At 34.9% G+C, this 15696-nt stretch overlaps 1 protein-coding gene across 1 annotated transcript in view; it reads right to left on the bottom strand.

Annotated features, from left to right (window-relative positions):
* Positions 1-15696, bottom strand: part of LOC143902367 (uncharacterized) — a 109752-nt gene that overhangs the window by 3201 nt on the left and 90855 nt on the right. The window contains exons 4-5 of the mRNA XM_077415201.1: positions 5618-5730; positions 112-347 (exon numbers count right to left, since the gene is read on the bottom strand). Coding sequence (XP_077271327.1) covers positions 112-347; positions 5618-5730 — 349 coding nt within the window. The remainder of the gene's footprint in view (positions 1-111; positions 348-5617; positions 5731-15696) is intronic.

Here is a 15696-nt window from a genome sequence, read left to right as displayed (position 1 = left end):
ACTTCGATAACCGATTTAATGTAATGGTATCGCAACGGTAGGGGCAAATGGAATTTGCGCGATCGATATCAGAAGGAATGTAAATTGTTTGCGATCGTATAGCAGCCTTACCGGAAATTATTTGGTTCGCCGACGTTCCAGTTCTCGAACGTGATCGGCCTACCGTTAGCCATCCAGAAAAAAGTTCCCTCCTCGGCCTGGTCGGTGCCAGAGGTCCAAAAATGCTCGTGGCCGAGACCGAAGTCCTTGATATGCTTCTCAAGTCTATCATTCTCCTCTTGCGAGGCTATACTCGCCAGATGCATCCCGTGATAACGACAGTATTGCGAGGCTCTGTACCAGTTTGCCTGCGAAGCAAAGAAGGGATGGTTATGTATTTTATCCTAATGTTTCCTTTTCGGCAAAATGTACAAAATGTCCTGCATAAAATATATGCGGAATAAAATATGTTAAAAATTGATGTGCTATCGTAATAATTCATTATCATTACATTTCAATTAAATATCGATCGACATTAAATATATGTTTAACAGAATAATGAATTTTCTTTGCCAGTATATAGAATAACAATTAAGTAATTTAATTCGACTGACTGGTAATATATAACGTCTTTTCGATGTGAATATTGAAAAAACTGTGAGCCAACTTGCTTTGTCGGATTCACACAGCACTTTTTCGGATCAATCATCGAGACATTATTAATTTCGACCAACGCTTTTGGTCAAATAATGTAATTTCTAAATTAAATAGTTTTAAATGTTATTGCGAAAAATATTACCCCAGCCAGGGTTCGAACCTGGAACCTCCCGTGCGGGTGTCGTTATATTGCCAGCTTAATTGTTGAATATTTAAGATGAAATATTTATATTTAATATAAAATATTTAGTACCGTACAAATAATATATAAATTGTTTATAATGGTAGACTAAATCATCATAAATAGCAATTGTGTAAAAAAGAATACCATGAGAGAGAAATGCGATGACCTAAAGCGTTATGTTAAACGTTAAACGCTACAATAATTATATATGGCAAAGAGAAACGCTTGACCTATTGGTAAATTATGTTTAATCAAATAATAGTAGAGATAAGTTGTCCTTAATAATCACATATAGTATATGTGGTCGTTGATCATAGCAGATTGGTCGATATTAATAATTAACAGCACCCAGATTGTAGGGGCACATTAATATTCACGCTAAAGTTACATAATCACCATTCTGGTATCGATTTCGGCAGATCATATTCGAGAACCTGTTTGGAATATTATTATATGAACAAGTTACAAACGAAATCTGTTATTTAATGTGTCAATAATGCGTCAATAATACTATAATCATCACACGAAAAGTAGAAGCAAATGTTCCAATAAAGTAGATTAAATTTTTTCATAAATAATCAAGTAATAAAAGTATTATGTAGAGTAGAGAGTAACTCAATCGTTAAATGCTAAGATTTATTTTTAGACAAACTAAGTTACACTAAAAATATGGAATGTAAGAAAAAATGCTAATAACAATGTTTTTAATGTAAATTTTGTTTTAAATTATAATATAAACATTATTATTAAAAGAAAAAATCTTTTTTCCTTGACAAATTAAGTTTTCTAAACAAAAGGTTCTGGACTTTTTTAAATGTTTTAAATTTAAGATTGATCTTTTATCATTTTCCAAAACAGTCAAGTACGTATATAAGTGTATCTCATATTTAACCAAGTGAAATTATCTACTCAGTACTGTTTAACTTGCCTCGGGCTGTTTATGATAACACAGAAATGTTTATTAGTAACCCGCGTATCGCAATATTTTATGCGGTTAAGAGAAATCTGACAAACGTTCAATATGCAGCAACGTTGTATTTCGATATTTCAATATTACACGATCGGTTGTGTGAGTAACTTCGGTCATTCGCGCTGCATTATGTAATTTTTATGACCGCGGTACGTTGCAGAAGCGTATAAACGTCGTTGACATCATCGACAGTGGTCCTTTACGATCGTTACGAATTTCCTCGCGGCATTTCGTCGCATTCGCGCTTAGCCGCTGCGAGCAACCATTTAAGTGCAAAGTTGGTTCTCAGCTCTCACATACCGCATACGTGCCGTCTCCAAGTATCTATTCACAGCATCCTTGATAATGCAACACATTACGCAACATAGTGCAACGCATTCCTCTTCGCGATAACAAATAATCGCAAAATCAGGCTGCAATGGTAGTATGGTCGCAGAAGTTCGTGTGTGCCGCTATGCAACTCTATTCGTGATCCTCAAAGTCTCTTATCAACATAATTAGCACGCATAATACACGTTCACTAAGAAACTGGATTACCCGCTTGGAATTCTGTGAGAACGACAACGCGGCCGTTATACGTATATGCAACAACTGCGCTACTCGTCTGCGAAATATACCTACATATATATTGTGCAACTTTCGGTAAATTTTGTATATTTTGATAATTTGGCGAGTTGTCGCTGTATTATGTCGGGCAAAATATCGCAATAGCAATGTTAGTCAATTCAAACTTGTCAGATACGACATACAAATATATTTTTTATTATTAAACCATTAAAACATTTGCTTCAATATTTCGTGAATATTATAGTATATAATCAAATAAAGAAAGTTTATTACAAGTTACATAAAAATCTTAGCATATGTATATTACTTTTTCATACACAGACTGCTTAAGAAAAGTGATTATCGCAAATTAAAGCAAGTAGAATTTTGCATATTTTGCTTGTTTTGTGGAATTTAATGAATCTTTTCGGATTTTAAACGCTATGCTAATTAAAGTTTGCCCGAATTAACATCGTCGGTAATTAACACCGTTGGTAGCTAATGCTTATGTAAATTATTTGTCTTAACTGCAAACCGATCTCCCTGTTAACATAACAGAAACTAAACTCGGAATTAATATACAAGTACATATAAATCAAATTTTAATTAATTTATTTTAATAAATAAATTAATTTTTAATTAGTTTTTAATTACTAATTAAAATATTAAAAATTCTAAAACAATTTATGTGAGAAAAGAGTGTGCGTAAATTCGTTTTTAAAAAAGAATCCTGATAATCTTTACAAGAGATGTCACAAAAGTTTCATCTCACCGTCATAATTATATAAAATACTTTTGTGCTATAAATTTTTTATTATATATTTAACCTTGCAATATATATTACTACCGCGATAATTCTTTTCCAACAATCCATTTTATTTTTATTTCATTTTATTTATTATTATTATTATTATTATTATTATTATCGTATTATATTTACTATTATTATTATTATTATTAGTTGTTACAATATCTGCGTATGGCATTTATCGTATATTACACATCTTTCATCCACGCATTTAGCCGTTCAGAAAGAATTTATTCAAGAGCATGGTAAATATTGACTCTCGTTTCGTCAACGTCAACGATACCGAATTTCGTCGCTGCTCTCTCGTTGCTCTTTTCGACGATCCGTCCGGTGTGTACGGTGGGGGGCAAAGTGAAACGCGAAAGACGCGAAAAATCGAGTGTAACCCGCCGGGAATGCAAATAAAGCGCAATAAATAGAGCGCCGTCGCGATTGCACCGGAGCGGCATTCCCTTTCCGCTCGAATCTCGCAGTGTGCGCTCTCCTGCACCGCGTCGCGTCGCCACGAAACGTCGGCACGAACTCGTCGTTACTCGTGCACGATGGCTTCGCTTAAGCTCTGTCTATGTTCCCTAAACGAAACAGCAATCGTACGTGACGATCAATGGCAAGCTATTGGCTTTTCGGTTCCGAATATTCAGCTCCGTCTGTTTCCGCACATCCGCGCCACGGAAGAAAATAAAGATTAAAGAAAAAGTAATTAATAGATGAAAAAAGTAATGTGTTTTTTCTGATAAGAAAAAAGCAAGTAAAATTTATGATTAATATAAATGCTACTGTAAGAGTAATATAGTTATGTAATTATATTGGAAGCAGATATAGCAGGAAATTCCACGGTGTTCTCGTTTATTCAATAAGAGTTAATATACTTCAAAAGAAAGTTGAATCACCTTTTAACAAATCTAATCTTCTGTTCTTGTGCTAGGTTCTTAATTATATTTTCTTCTTTTAATAGTGAGCATTGCGCAATACTTTATTTCAAATTTTAATAAAAATTAAGATAATAAATGTATTGTAACATTTTAATATCTTTTAGGATGCAATTCTTAATAATAAATAACATGGAGACATCAGCTTCAAAAACAAATACAAAATCCCTTTAATTGATCTATATATTTAGGTAATGTATAGCAAGATCGACATATATATCTTGGTCCTTCAAAGACACGCATGAGTGCATATCTTGTCACAAATTAAACAGACGGATTAATCGAAGCAGCAAGAGACCAAGTGGTATTTAGAAACTTGATCGGGACTCTCATCCCGAAAATCGCCTCCTTTTCTAACTCAAATAAGTTTCCCATCGAGGAAAGAGGCAAACACTTCTGTCGTTAGAAAAAAACCACAAAATTCTGTCGAAAAGTCGGTTATTGCCCCGCAAAGAACGAGGTTGTTTTGCAAGGTCTCGATTAATAGGGCGCCGGCACCATTATTTGCTTGCGAAACAAAGAGGGGCGCTCGCCTTCAGCGTGATCCGATTAAAGGAGAGGTCAAGAGGGAAGGAGAGAATATCCACTTCTTCCCTCCTCGCGCTTTCGTTGCGAAAAGCCCGCTTAAACAAGTGCCTTTACGTCACTTCCATTCATCTCATAGCGATAGTCACCTCGGCCGGATCCGCAGCAGCGCGATGAAATTACGAAATCCGTGTTAATAGCCGCGTGAGTCAATAAAAGCGCCTAGGCTATCCGGGAAGCCGTAATAAGGGCGACTCTAATCGATACGATTGTGTTCGCGCGCGAACGGACACGCGTTTACACACGTCAGAACCAGGAATGTCGCTCTCGAAAGACCCGCATGAGATCAGCACTACCTGCGAAATCGTCGAGATAGAAGATACGCTTTAAACTTTAAACTGTCACAAGTGCCATAAAAAGATAGTATTTCATAGAAAATAATTCTTAAATATTATATATATATATATATATAATATTATTTATACATATATATATATATAATATTAAATTAAATATAAATTATTTTTTGTTCTTTAAGCTTGTGTAAATATAACTTAATACTTAATTTTAATTAAAAAAGAAAAAACCCTTACGTTATAAACGCTGGATAAGATGTTTTAGTAAGAAAGTGGCATTGTTTAAACTTATCAATATGTACCTAACTAGAAAATTTCTATCTATACTTTTGATTTATAATATAAGATTGGCATTTGCAATCTGAAATCACTTTTGCTAGGAACTCTTTCAATTTTTCTTCACATGGCAAATATGTCGTTTCAAAGTGTGTTTTATCTTCTTTCTTTCATCACGCGAGCTTCCTTGCTATAACTAACACAGAGAGTCGTTGTTATCCGAAAAGATCCTTACTACCCTAGTCCTTGGCATTCGATGCACCGTAAAACCGTCCGTGACAGCAAAGCCGGAAAGTTACGAGCTCGGAAATAATTTGATAAAGTCCGAGACCCGGGTCGGGTCGGCGGTTCGGTCAAATAAATCAGCGTAACTGGCAGGAGCGATACCTTGAAAAAGATCCCCAGGTAGTATCTCTTCTCGCCCAGCTTCAGCAAAGGCATCGTCCATCTTGAAGCCGCCAAGCTGCTGCTGTGTTCGTCCACGCAGTTTGGACAGTCGTCTGCAAAGAAAATAGAAAGGCTATTAATATCGATACGTTTTTAAACAGAATGAATGGTATTAAAAAAGTACAATACGCGTTTATTTTTTTCTTGCACCTGACAATATATTTAATCCGCACATTGACGTATATTAGAAAAAATTTAATCTCTAAGGATATAGCTTCTTGCGCCAAATAAACAATGGTTTCATTTAGCGGCGAATGGCTCGATAAGAAAGACAGTCACAAATTTGAAATTAGTTGCGGAAAATATCAAAATATATCTAATAATAATTAATAATAAATATCTTCACGTATATTCTTGTATACATTTCTAATAAGTTTTAAAAAATTTTGAAGGTAATATATTAAATTTCTCAACACCAACTATTACAAATAAAATAACGTTTTGTTTTAATATTTACATAAATTTTGGCATTGATCTATAAATCTAAGTCGTCGCAATGCAAAACTTCGATACGGTATTTCAAAACGCGTCAGCTTTCTAGAATTCCTTTCGCATTCATTCACAAATTAATTTATAGTCCTGACTATATTAACATCTTCTTTTAAATTAAAATACGCCCACTTCAAAAATTTCTCCAAACACTTCGTCTCTACTCATAGATATTCCTCTACCAATAAAACATATTGACACGATATCCTTTTTTTCCTCAAAAGAGAAATTTTTCGTATAATATGTTGCGTCAACTATATAACTTCTTCAATTATGCAATAAAATTTACCGGATCAATTATAGATACAAGTCAAATATATTACTATATTCAATAAATAACTACTAATAATTGAATTATGAAATTAAATAATAAAGTGATATTTTATATATCAATATTAGTAGATTTTCATTAAAAAATTCTTAATTTTTAATATATTCTTATAAAAATATATTTCATAAAAATATAAAACGCTTCTGCAATAATATATAAATTTCCGTAAGTTTTCTATAATCTTCTGCAATTAGAGTGTTAAATATTTGCATATCATTGAAACAATATTTATTTAAAAAATGATATTAATTAAGACGCTTCACCGCATAATGTAAACTGAATTAATTCGCGTCAATCTAACTCGCGTTCAATTTACAAAAGGAATAGAAGACACAAAGTGAAATTTCATGACGGCTTTTTCTCCGTTATAGTATCTTATTAATCAGTAGTGCATTCGGTTTCTCCGACTATATTAGGAGAACACAGCAATTGCGACTGAGGACTTCAGCAATTGCAATTACGCAACGCGGAAGAGATCTCATGTACATATCTATGTGCGTGTGCACATGACTGTGCAGTTGTCTCGTTTGTGCCTTTACGCAAAGCAGCGTCGTCAAATGTTAAAACCGCAACAAAAATATTGTGTATTTGTAGAACTATAAAAACGAAAGCTAATTAGGACAAAGTATGATTTATTTTCAACCAAATGACAATTATGCTACGATGCGGAAATCATCGCGCTACTTTTTCTGAGAAAGTACAGACACTTATGTATAGAGATATAAATATGTATGGATGTCATGGATGATTGCAATAACTGTTGCAATATCGTATTAAAAAAGCCTAATATGCTTTCTATATCAATAGATATTTAATTCTAGTAATTTATGAGTATATTATCGATACAATATATATTATAGAAATACTTTAAAACAAGAATTGAACCATATAAAGTCTGTGTATAACTTTAAAAAATTTTTTTAATATTTTACATAAATGTGTTATTGTATAGATACTGCTTTTTTCTGTATATAATATACGTAATATATGTAAATTAATATTCTCAAATTTGCTAATGTAGTAACGCATCATATTCGTAAATAAACGAATGATACACAAAAATAACAAATTCAATAAATTTACAAATGAATGAATTATATGGAACAACGAAATCCCACGCTCGTAGTATTATATAAAGAAGCCGAGTATCGAGCATTCTAGTAACCTTGATCAAACGAACGCGAATTATGGAGATAGAACGCATGCTTTTGTGTCTCCCATATGACGACAAACGCTTTCACCGGCTCACGCACTTCTCGTCCCGATGCGATTCCATTCGAAAGTTGTCTTGCAACTCGATTGTCGAGAGACGGGTCAAAGTAAAATGCAAAATATTTTTACAACGACAGCGGACGATGAACGAGAATGATTAATAACGTCGCAACAATATAGCCGTCGTCGCAGACCATCAGGCTCATTGTACATACTGTGTCGGAGCTGTGTGTAATACGGATACGGCAATATCGCATTTTATACGGTAGTGAGAATCACGGAAATCTCTGCCGTCGAAGGATACGTGATACCTCGCGTGCGTTTGCGTTTGCGTTTGCTTTACCGCGTTCTATGCAGTAAAAGGCTAAGTTACACAGTTGCGTAAACCGCGAATCTCGCTGCACGTCTCGCCGGCGCGACGTAAAATTTCGGCGACGATTCTGTCTGTTCTGTTTACGGTGCGACGACAGGATTTCTCCGACGAGGCTCGTTCGTTACATAGCTCGCGTGTCATGCGTGCGTGCGTTCGTGCCTACGCCGTCGTTCAGTTAATTGTCGCGGTAAATGAAGCGCGCTTTCGCATAAGTAGCCGCGGCGGGAGTGGCTTTTTTCGCACTTTCGCGCGCGCGATGCACCGTGGACGAGTCACTTTTCCTCATTCACTCTTTTACCGTCATGTTAATCTCCCTGCTGTTAACAATATTCGTTGTTATTCTTCCTTTCGCATTTTTACGCGTTGTATATAAAACGCGAGATTGTAACATTATAGCGCTACGTTACGCGGCAAGATAGATTAGCAGCTACATTTTTTATCGTTTATGTTATCGACAGACTGATGATGTGAAAAAAATAGCTTTTTATTTCTGTATGATAGATGGTGTAAAATATTTTCTAAAAAGTGATTTATTTACAAATAAGTAATATTGATTAGTAATATAATACATAAAAATTACATACATTAATTATAATAGCGGAGAAAATCTTGATTTATTAATCTTTTTTATAATATATATATATATCTAATGCATATAGGTATATAAGTCTTGAGATTCTCTTTTGGTACTTATATATAAAATCTTGGCATCTCATAAAATTTTTTTAATTCCCTTAAATATTTGTTTTATTTTCGCTAAAATTTTAAAGTTTTTATTCAAAAAGTGTCTCTTGAGTTTTTATCACTAAGTCTCCCAATATTTAAAGATTCCTCATCAAAAAGAAAAATCCATGAAAAATAGTGATAAAATAATAGTGCTCGAGTCAACTCGATTCGTCGCGCAAATTGAACGAGGTAATACGGCGAAATTGCATCGTGCTAAAGTTCGCGACCTTTATAAAACTGAAGAAGATGGCAAGCAGACTAGACGACTTTTTGGTTTCATCGGCGGGCTAATTAGGCTGGCGTACTGCATATTTTAATAATCGCCTCGTTAATCTCCGCGCCGCGGCGTCAGAAAACATTTCGTCGCGTTAATATTCAGCGGACTTCTTAATAGACACCTCCGACTTTTACTTCCTGTTCCACTTTTTGGTTCCACAACATCGCTTCTCGTCACGCAGAATACAAGATGGAAAAAAGATAAATTACTTCCATTAGAGGAGCCATTAACGGATCTCAAGCTACCACAACTTTTATTATTCGAGTTTTTATATAATTATGGCTTAAGTTCTCCGATATACCGATGATAATGCCTAAATTTTTTAGAACGTTCTGTAGGATTAATAACAGAAAAAAGTTGTTTTTAATTGTGGTAATTATCGTTTAAAACTAATTGAGTTTTAATTTTTTAACCCACTAAAAGATTCTCAGTAGAAACATTACATTAGTATATTAATTTATGAAATTCACATAAATTTAAATAACATTAAAAGGCAGTGTTATCTGTTCCAAAAAGTACAATAATGGGTAATCCACTGTAACAACGATAAGAGCCGTGTTTTGATTAATGTGAGAGAAAACATAATCGTAGTATAATATAAAATGTGCCCTCCGGTACTATATGAAAAACCCGGCAGAATTCGAGAGATTTAGATGACATTATACACGCCACTGTTTGTTCCACAATGCATACATTCTGCTAAATCCGTTGCTCGAATTTACAAATCCGCCAGCGGCTATTATTGAAGTTAATATATGTATATCGCGATACACAACGTCGAGCTTGTCGTTATGCTTGTTATGTAACTAGAGAAATAGAGAGTTGCGTTTGAAAAATCTAACATATTCAAACTTTAAGGATTGTTATTGCAAATAAAAAAAGATATATATTGTTTTATTTTGTCAAGCTTTTGTATTTCGTTAAGTAATTAACGGAAGGATAGAAAACACGAATTTATAATACTTATTATAATAAGCAATCTATAATTAGTACAAAAACTCTTAATATTTTTACATAATAAAATTTTTTAAGAATTAGCCAGTTAGATAAGTGCCTTGTCAGCATTTTAAATAATTACATTATTCAATATTAATGTGGAAATATTACTCAAATAATGAATATATCTTATTATAAAGAATAATATTGGAGAATATATTGAATGTAATTTTGCACGCGCCGCATTAGCGCGATACAGCGCGTTGATAGCGTTCAGATCAATCAATCATTTTCGAAACTTGCTGAAAACGTAACACCCGACTACGATTAGTTTAAGCTCACAGTCAAGAAGGTAAATGATCCATAGACTGCTCTTAAAATGTCGGATTTTATCGACGGGCGAAGCCCGCACTCGTTTAGAAGAAACGACATCGTAAAGTCGAATTTTACGAGTGCAATCCCGAAAATCGCGTGAATTAAAACGACGCGATCTGCAAGTACGGAGAAATTTAATTATACCGTTCACAAGCTCACGAAATCGTTCGATAGTCCATTGAATTATAATCAAAAGAGCAAACGGTCGAAACGTATACGAATAACAAAATTGCTGACAAAAACGACGAAAAAATTTCACCGATACAAACTGTACCTTGCATATCATTTAAGATAATAAACGTAAATGTTATTTTTGTATATCTATAACATTTAATAATTAAGGATACGAAAATCGCATAAGATTTGATATTCATTTTCAAGAAAATGTAATAATGCGATTTGTTGATAGGTAATAATATTAGTTATTATTGATAATTCTGTAGATCAGGAAAATGTCGAAATTTCTGCTCGGAAAAATTCCGCTCTGCAATAAAGTGCGATTACGCTCAATCGATTGCAATGACCGAGTTCATGTGCAATTTTTTAACAGCTAATGATTAATGTGCTACCCTGAAGCAACAATATACGCACATACTGATGTGAGATGACCAGAGCTCTGTCGAACATTGCTCGGCAGTCTTTTACTATGCTCAGTCATCCAGAACCGCATTAATATGACTAATGAATAAGTACTTTAATTAAGGAAACGATATCTCAGGTATATTCTAGATGAATATCGTGGCTAAATCAAGTTAAATCAATTTTCCCTCAGGAAACGAAATTAATTACTCATCGGTACATGAGTGGTTTAATCACGTCTTTCGTCTTCTGTCTATTCGACGTCGAGTATCATGCTTAGAATACATTTCAAGCATCTTCAAATCTTGGAACGTTTAAAGAGATGAGCATCATTCACAGTTCTAAGCATGAATAGAAGCTATTACAAAAATTTCAAGTATATACATATATAAATATACTCTTAAACGTTTATAATTTTATAAAGTAGAGCTATTCCGTGTGCTTGTTCTTTATCTCATAACGTAAACTCGAAGAGTTAAAAATAAAAAATAAAAAAGAATTTCGATCGATAAAAATTAAAAGTATAAAAATAAAAATAAAACGAGATGATAAGTAGCATATGGTAAAATAATTTCTCGTTGTAAATTGGATATATTGCTAAATATGTAATTCTGAAAAACAGTTAATGAGATATGATTATGGCAAAAGATATGATTGCCCACAATAAAACGATCCCGACGCCACGACGTATACGGTCAGCTATTAAGGATAACGGTGTCTCTGATCAAACTGTCACTTTTAATCGGACGTCAAAAAGACGCGCGGCTTAACAGTCAGCCAGTCGGATGACCGACTAAACTTCACGAGAACGACCGACCTTCGTTCAGCGTATCCTTGACACGCTTTCGAAAAGACAACCAGCGCGCGGCGCCGCGCCGCCGCCGCCGACGCCGACGCGAGTCACGTTCGGCGTTTGCATTCGCCGAGGAAGATTTTGCCGAGGATGACGGACATGCCGCGTGTGGGCAAAATCACGGGGGCCACGTTACGTAAATGTCCGTTATAGGGCAATGCATACTGATGGGGTGATCAAAGCGAGCGGTCACGGCTCACCGACATGCAACTGCACCCTAGAGCTGTCAATGCACAGCGCTGGCAATACACAGTAACGCGAGCTAAATGGCGACATAGTGTCCAGAAAAATAGCGCGTATGGTGAGAATCCTCTCTCTCTACTCTTTCCGCGCAAAATATTAAGCACATACATAACACCCACGCATATATGATATCGACAATGAATTATATCTGTTACATTCTTATCATATATCGTTATTAAATTTTAGAGAACATCATCTTTTGCTATCAATGCTGTAATGCCGAATAGAATAAAAAAAAAAAAAGGAAAGATCTACTATAATATATTTTAATGAGAAATTCTTTGACACAAGTGGAGTTTACTCCTTCATAAGAAAAACGGACGTTTTATCCCATGCATGGCAAGGATAGCGTTACGCAAAGTATCGGCTTCGATAGTAGAAATATCTTTGAGACTATTGAAGTGGGTTGTCCTTTTAGTGCACTCGCATGACCCCACTTCTATTATGGATCGCATACTGGCATTGCACGCCGTCGAAATGGCCGTATAGGTATACCCGATACGGTACGATCCCCCTGAATTCGTGTGGACACGCTGCGCTGGGAGCGACGGAGAAGACGTACAGGTAGAAAAAGCGACGGTTCGGATATCGTTTTCGGCAAATGGAAGAGGCAGGTTTCCACATTCGGCGATGGAAAACGGCTGCCACCGACTGAAATTGACTCGCGGAATCGCGACGTGGAAAAGCGGATGCGGCCTAGACGTGCATGCGTCATGACCTCGTGGAGCGTGCAATCGGTATGGATGGAAATGTTTCGGATTCGAGGGAATCTGCGTTTCTCTCTTTATGTCTTACTAGTGTAATTCCCTTCGGAAAACCCTCCACCAGACGCGTTTCTGGCAAAACATTGAATAAATTCCGAATTTATTCGTGATTCGTTTTAAAATTTGCATTTTGCTTTGAAATCCCACAGTATTATCTCGAATCTTTTTACAATTGTTTGCCTATTGCAAACAATTTCCTATTTGATTGTAGTTTAATAAAATATTTATTAAATAAACACATTTATAACGTTAGTGTTAATTAGAAACGTTGCAATAATTAATATAAACTGCGATTTGTACGTACAATTAACAAATAAAGTAATATTAACATTAAATATACTCAATTATATAACGTAATATTTATAACAATATAAAAGAATCTTTCAATTGGTACATTTTTTATACATTACATTACATATTTTATTAGATTATGTTCAGAAAATATAAATTTTCCATGTTTTATTTATTATCAATATTTATATGTAATAGTTTAAAACTAGTTTAAAACTAAATAAGAAACAATCATTATGAATTGATAATTAAACACATTATTTCCTTTTGTTGACAATGTTTTATCAAATGTACGTATATTGCTCAACAATATTGTAACGTCCTATATCTATATAATTCATTTTTAATATTGGGTAATTGAGAGAACTCTTATTAATCAAAATTTAACTTCAAGTAGACAGTATTTAATCAACTCATCTCAATTCTTGTCTGAAGTAAGGCGTTGTACGCCTGAAAAATCACGAAATAAAAAATTTAATCTAATAATCTGACCGCAAAGTTTCCGGTGAAAAAATGCAAATATAACGAAAGAACAAAATATCTTCATAAAGCGTAATAGCTTTCTGCAAATTATATTTGAGAAAGATGTTCTCACTTTAACTTGTATAACACAATTTTTTATTAACACGACTGGAAATCGTACACTTAATATTCATGAAGTATTCTAAGAATCCTGTATAACAGATAATTTAAGAAGTCTCTCCGATCTGTAGACAATGTCTCATGTAAATTATTTTAAAAAATTTCAATATATCAAAAAATCGTATTATGGCTAGACAAATAGCATCGAAAAACATTTTCTAAACTCGAAATTACAATTGTGTTACGATACTCTTTATCGTTTTTTCAACGAATTCAAAAATTTTCATAAGTAATGATAATAAATCAAATCTTGGAACTTAGCGTATCAAATGTCGGTCGTAAGGCCATAAGAAACAGAAAAAGAAGAAGAAGAAGAAGCATCATCAGGGTGTAATGACAACTTTTAAAAACGTCATCATTGGAAAGATATGCTTCCCGAGTACTTCACCCCAAATACCGAGCTCCGTTATTACCGTTCCCGCCCATCGCCATATTTACTTACGAGGCTCCTCTCTCAAGAGGACGGGCATCCCGGCGCGGCGCTCGCGCGTCCGGAAAATGGAGTTTACGTAATTTCATCAACGGTCGAGACGGTCGAAAAGGGGAAAAGGGGGGGGGGAAAGAAATGCACATTGTCCCGGGAGGAGGTCGCCGACGGTGCAACCACCTGAGAAAGAGAAAGAAGTATATAACTTTGGTTCCTTTTATTACTTCGCCCGATGGAGAACCACCGCGCCAACAGAGAAATGAAGCCAATCAGCTTCATCGAAACTTTCTCTCCGGCATGTTTGCGTGGAAGTGGCACTTACGTGTTCGTTCGTCCGTCGCGCGCTGACCTTTCGCGGACGCCACGCCGGGCTAATTAAACTCCATCGGAGAAAAAGCACGCGCACGGTGGAAAAGCTCGAAACCCAGCTTCGTCGTCGCCGTCGAGCTTTGTCGACGAGTCCTTTTTGTACGGGGGCGCGATAATAAATGACGCGAGAAGAGGAGCCGCACGTCCGGCGTAACCTCGGTGACGTGGGTGGCGCAATGAGAAATTGCATCGCCAACTTGGCATCGTTCGGTTACACCTCCGGTTAACGATCTCAATGTCCCCCGAGCGTCGGGCGAAAATAACACGGTTCTCCGGTGTTGCAAAAAAAAAAAGACAAAGCCATGTCATTTCATTACATATTTTGAAGATGAGAAATAACGAAATATTTAGATTACTTCTTTGGAGGTTCTTTTTGTAATTGTATTTAATTTGCATTAAAAATTTCACAATTGCCTTGCGCTAATAATTTTTACGTTAAAAACACTAGTAGCTATTATATCAAAACTAGCGATAACATTTTTGTAGAGAAGAAAGTAGCTAATACCTCTCTCTCTCTCTCTCTCTTATCACGGCATTAATAATATAATTAATACCATTATGTTTAAAATTGGCCTTCAATATTTATTTTATAAATTTACTTTTATAAGTAAATTTCTGCAATCTATTTTTAAGCAATTTATTTCCCTCTCGTGCAGATTATTTCTGTAAGAATTATTTTTTTACAAACTGTTTTTTTAACATGTAGCTGTAAAAAAATGTGAATTAGAAGAATCCTTCCGTACCACATTGCACGATGAAATATTACATCCTGTATTTCTCTCTCTATATGCTTTTCAACACAAAGTACAATTCGTTATATATGTATATGCATTATACACATATAAGACAATTATATATATAAATCCAATCCATCAGAAATTCATTCTTGCAAGACGAGTTATTTCCGACTAGCTCTCGATAACGATGCGGCAGCGCAGTTACTTCGCCCTCCATCTTTCTCTCAGTTGCGTCACAAATTCGATATCATTTTACGGTCGTTGCCGACGTCCTACGGGACTTTAATGTTATTTTATTTCGCTCAAGCAGGCTGCCTTTACGTGTGGCTGTTCAAGCGTTCGTCTTCATAGATTCGAGAGATAAAAATTATAATTAAATAAATAATTATATAAAA

Source organism: Temnothorax americanus, unplaced genomic scaffold (genome assembly GCF_048541705.1).
Source record: "Temnothorax americanus isolate GAGA-0224 unplaced genomic scaffold, ASM4854170v1 Scaffold4, whole genome shotgun sequence".
NCBI classification, from domain to species: domain Eukaryota; kingdom Metazoa; phylum Arthropoda; class Insecta; order Hymenoptera; family Formicidae; genus Temnothorax; species Temnothorax americanus.
The sequence above is the reverse complement of the archived record's forward strand: the minus strand, read 5'-3'. Positions and strand labels throughout refer to the sequence as shown.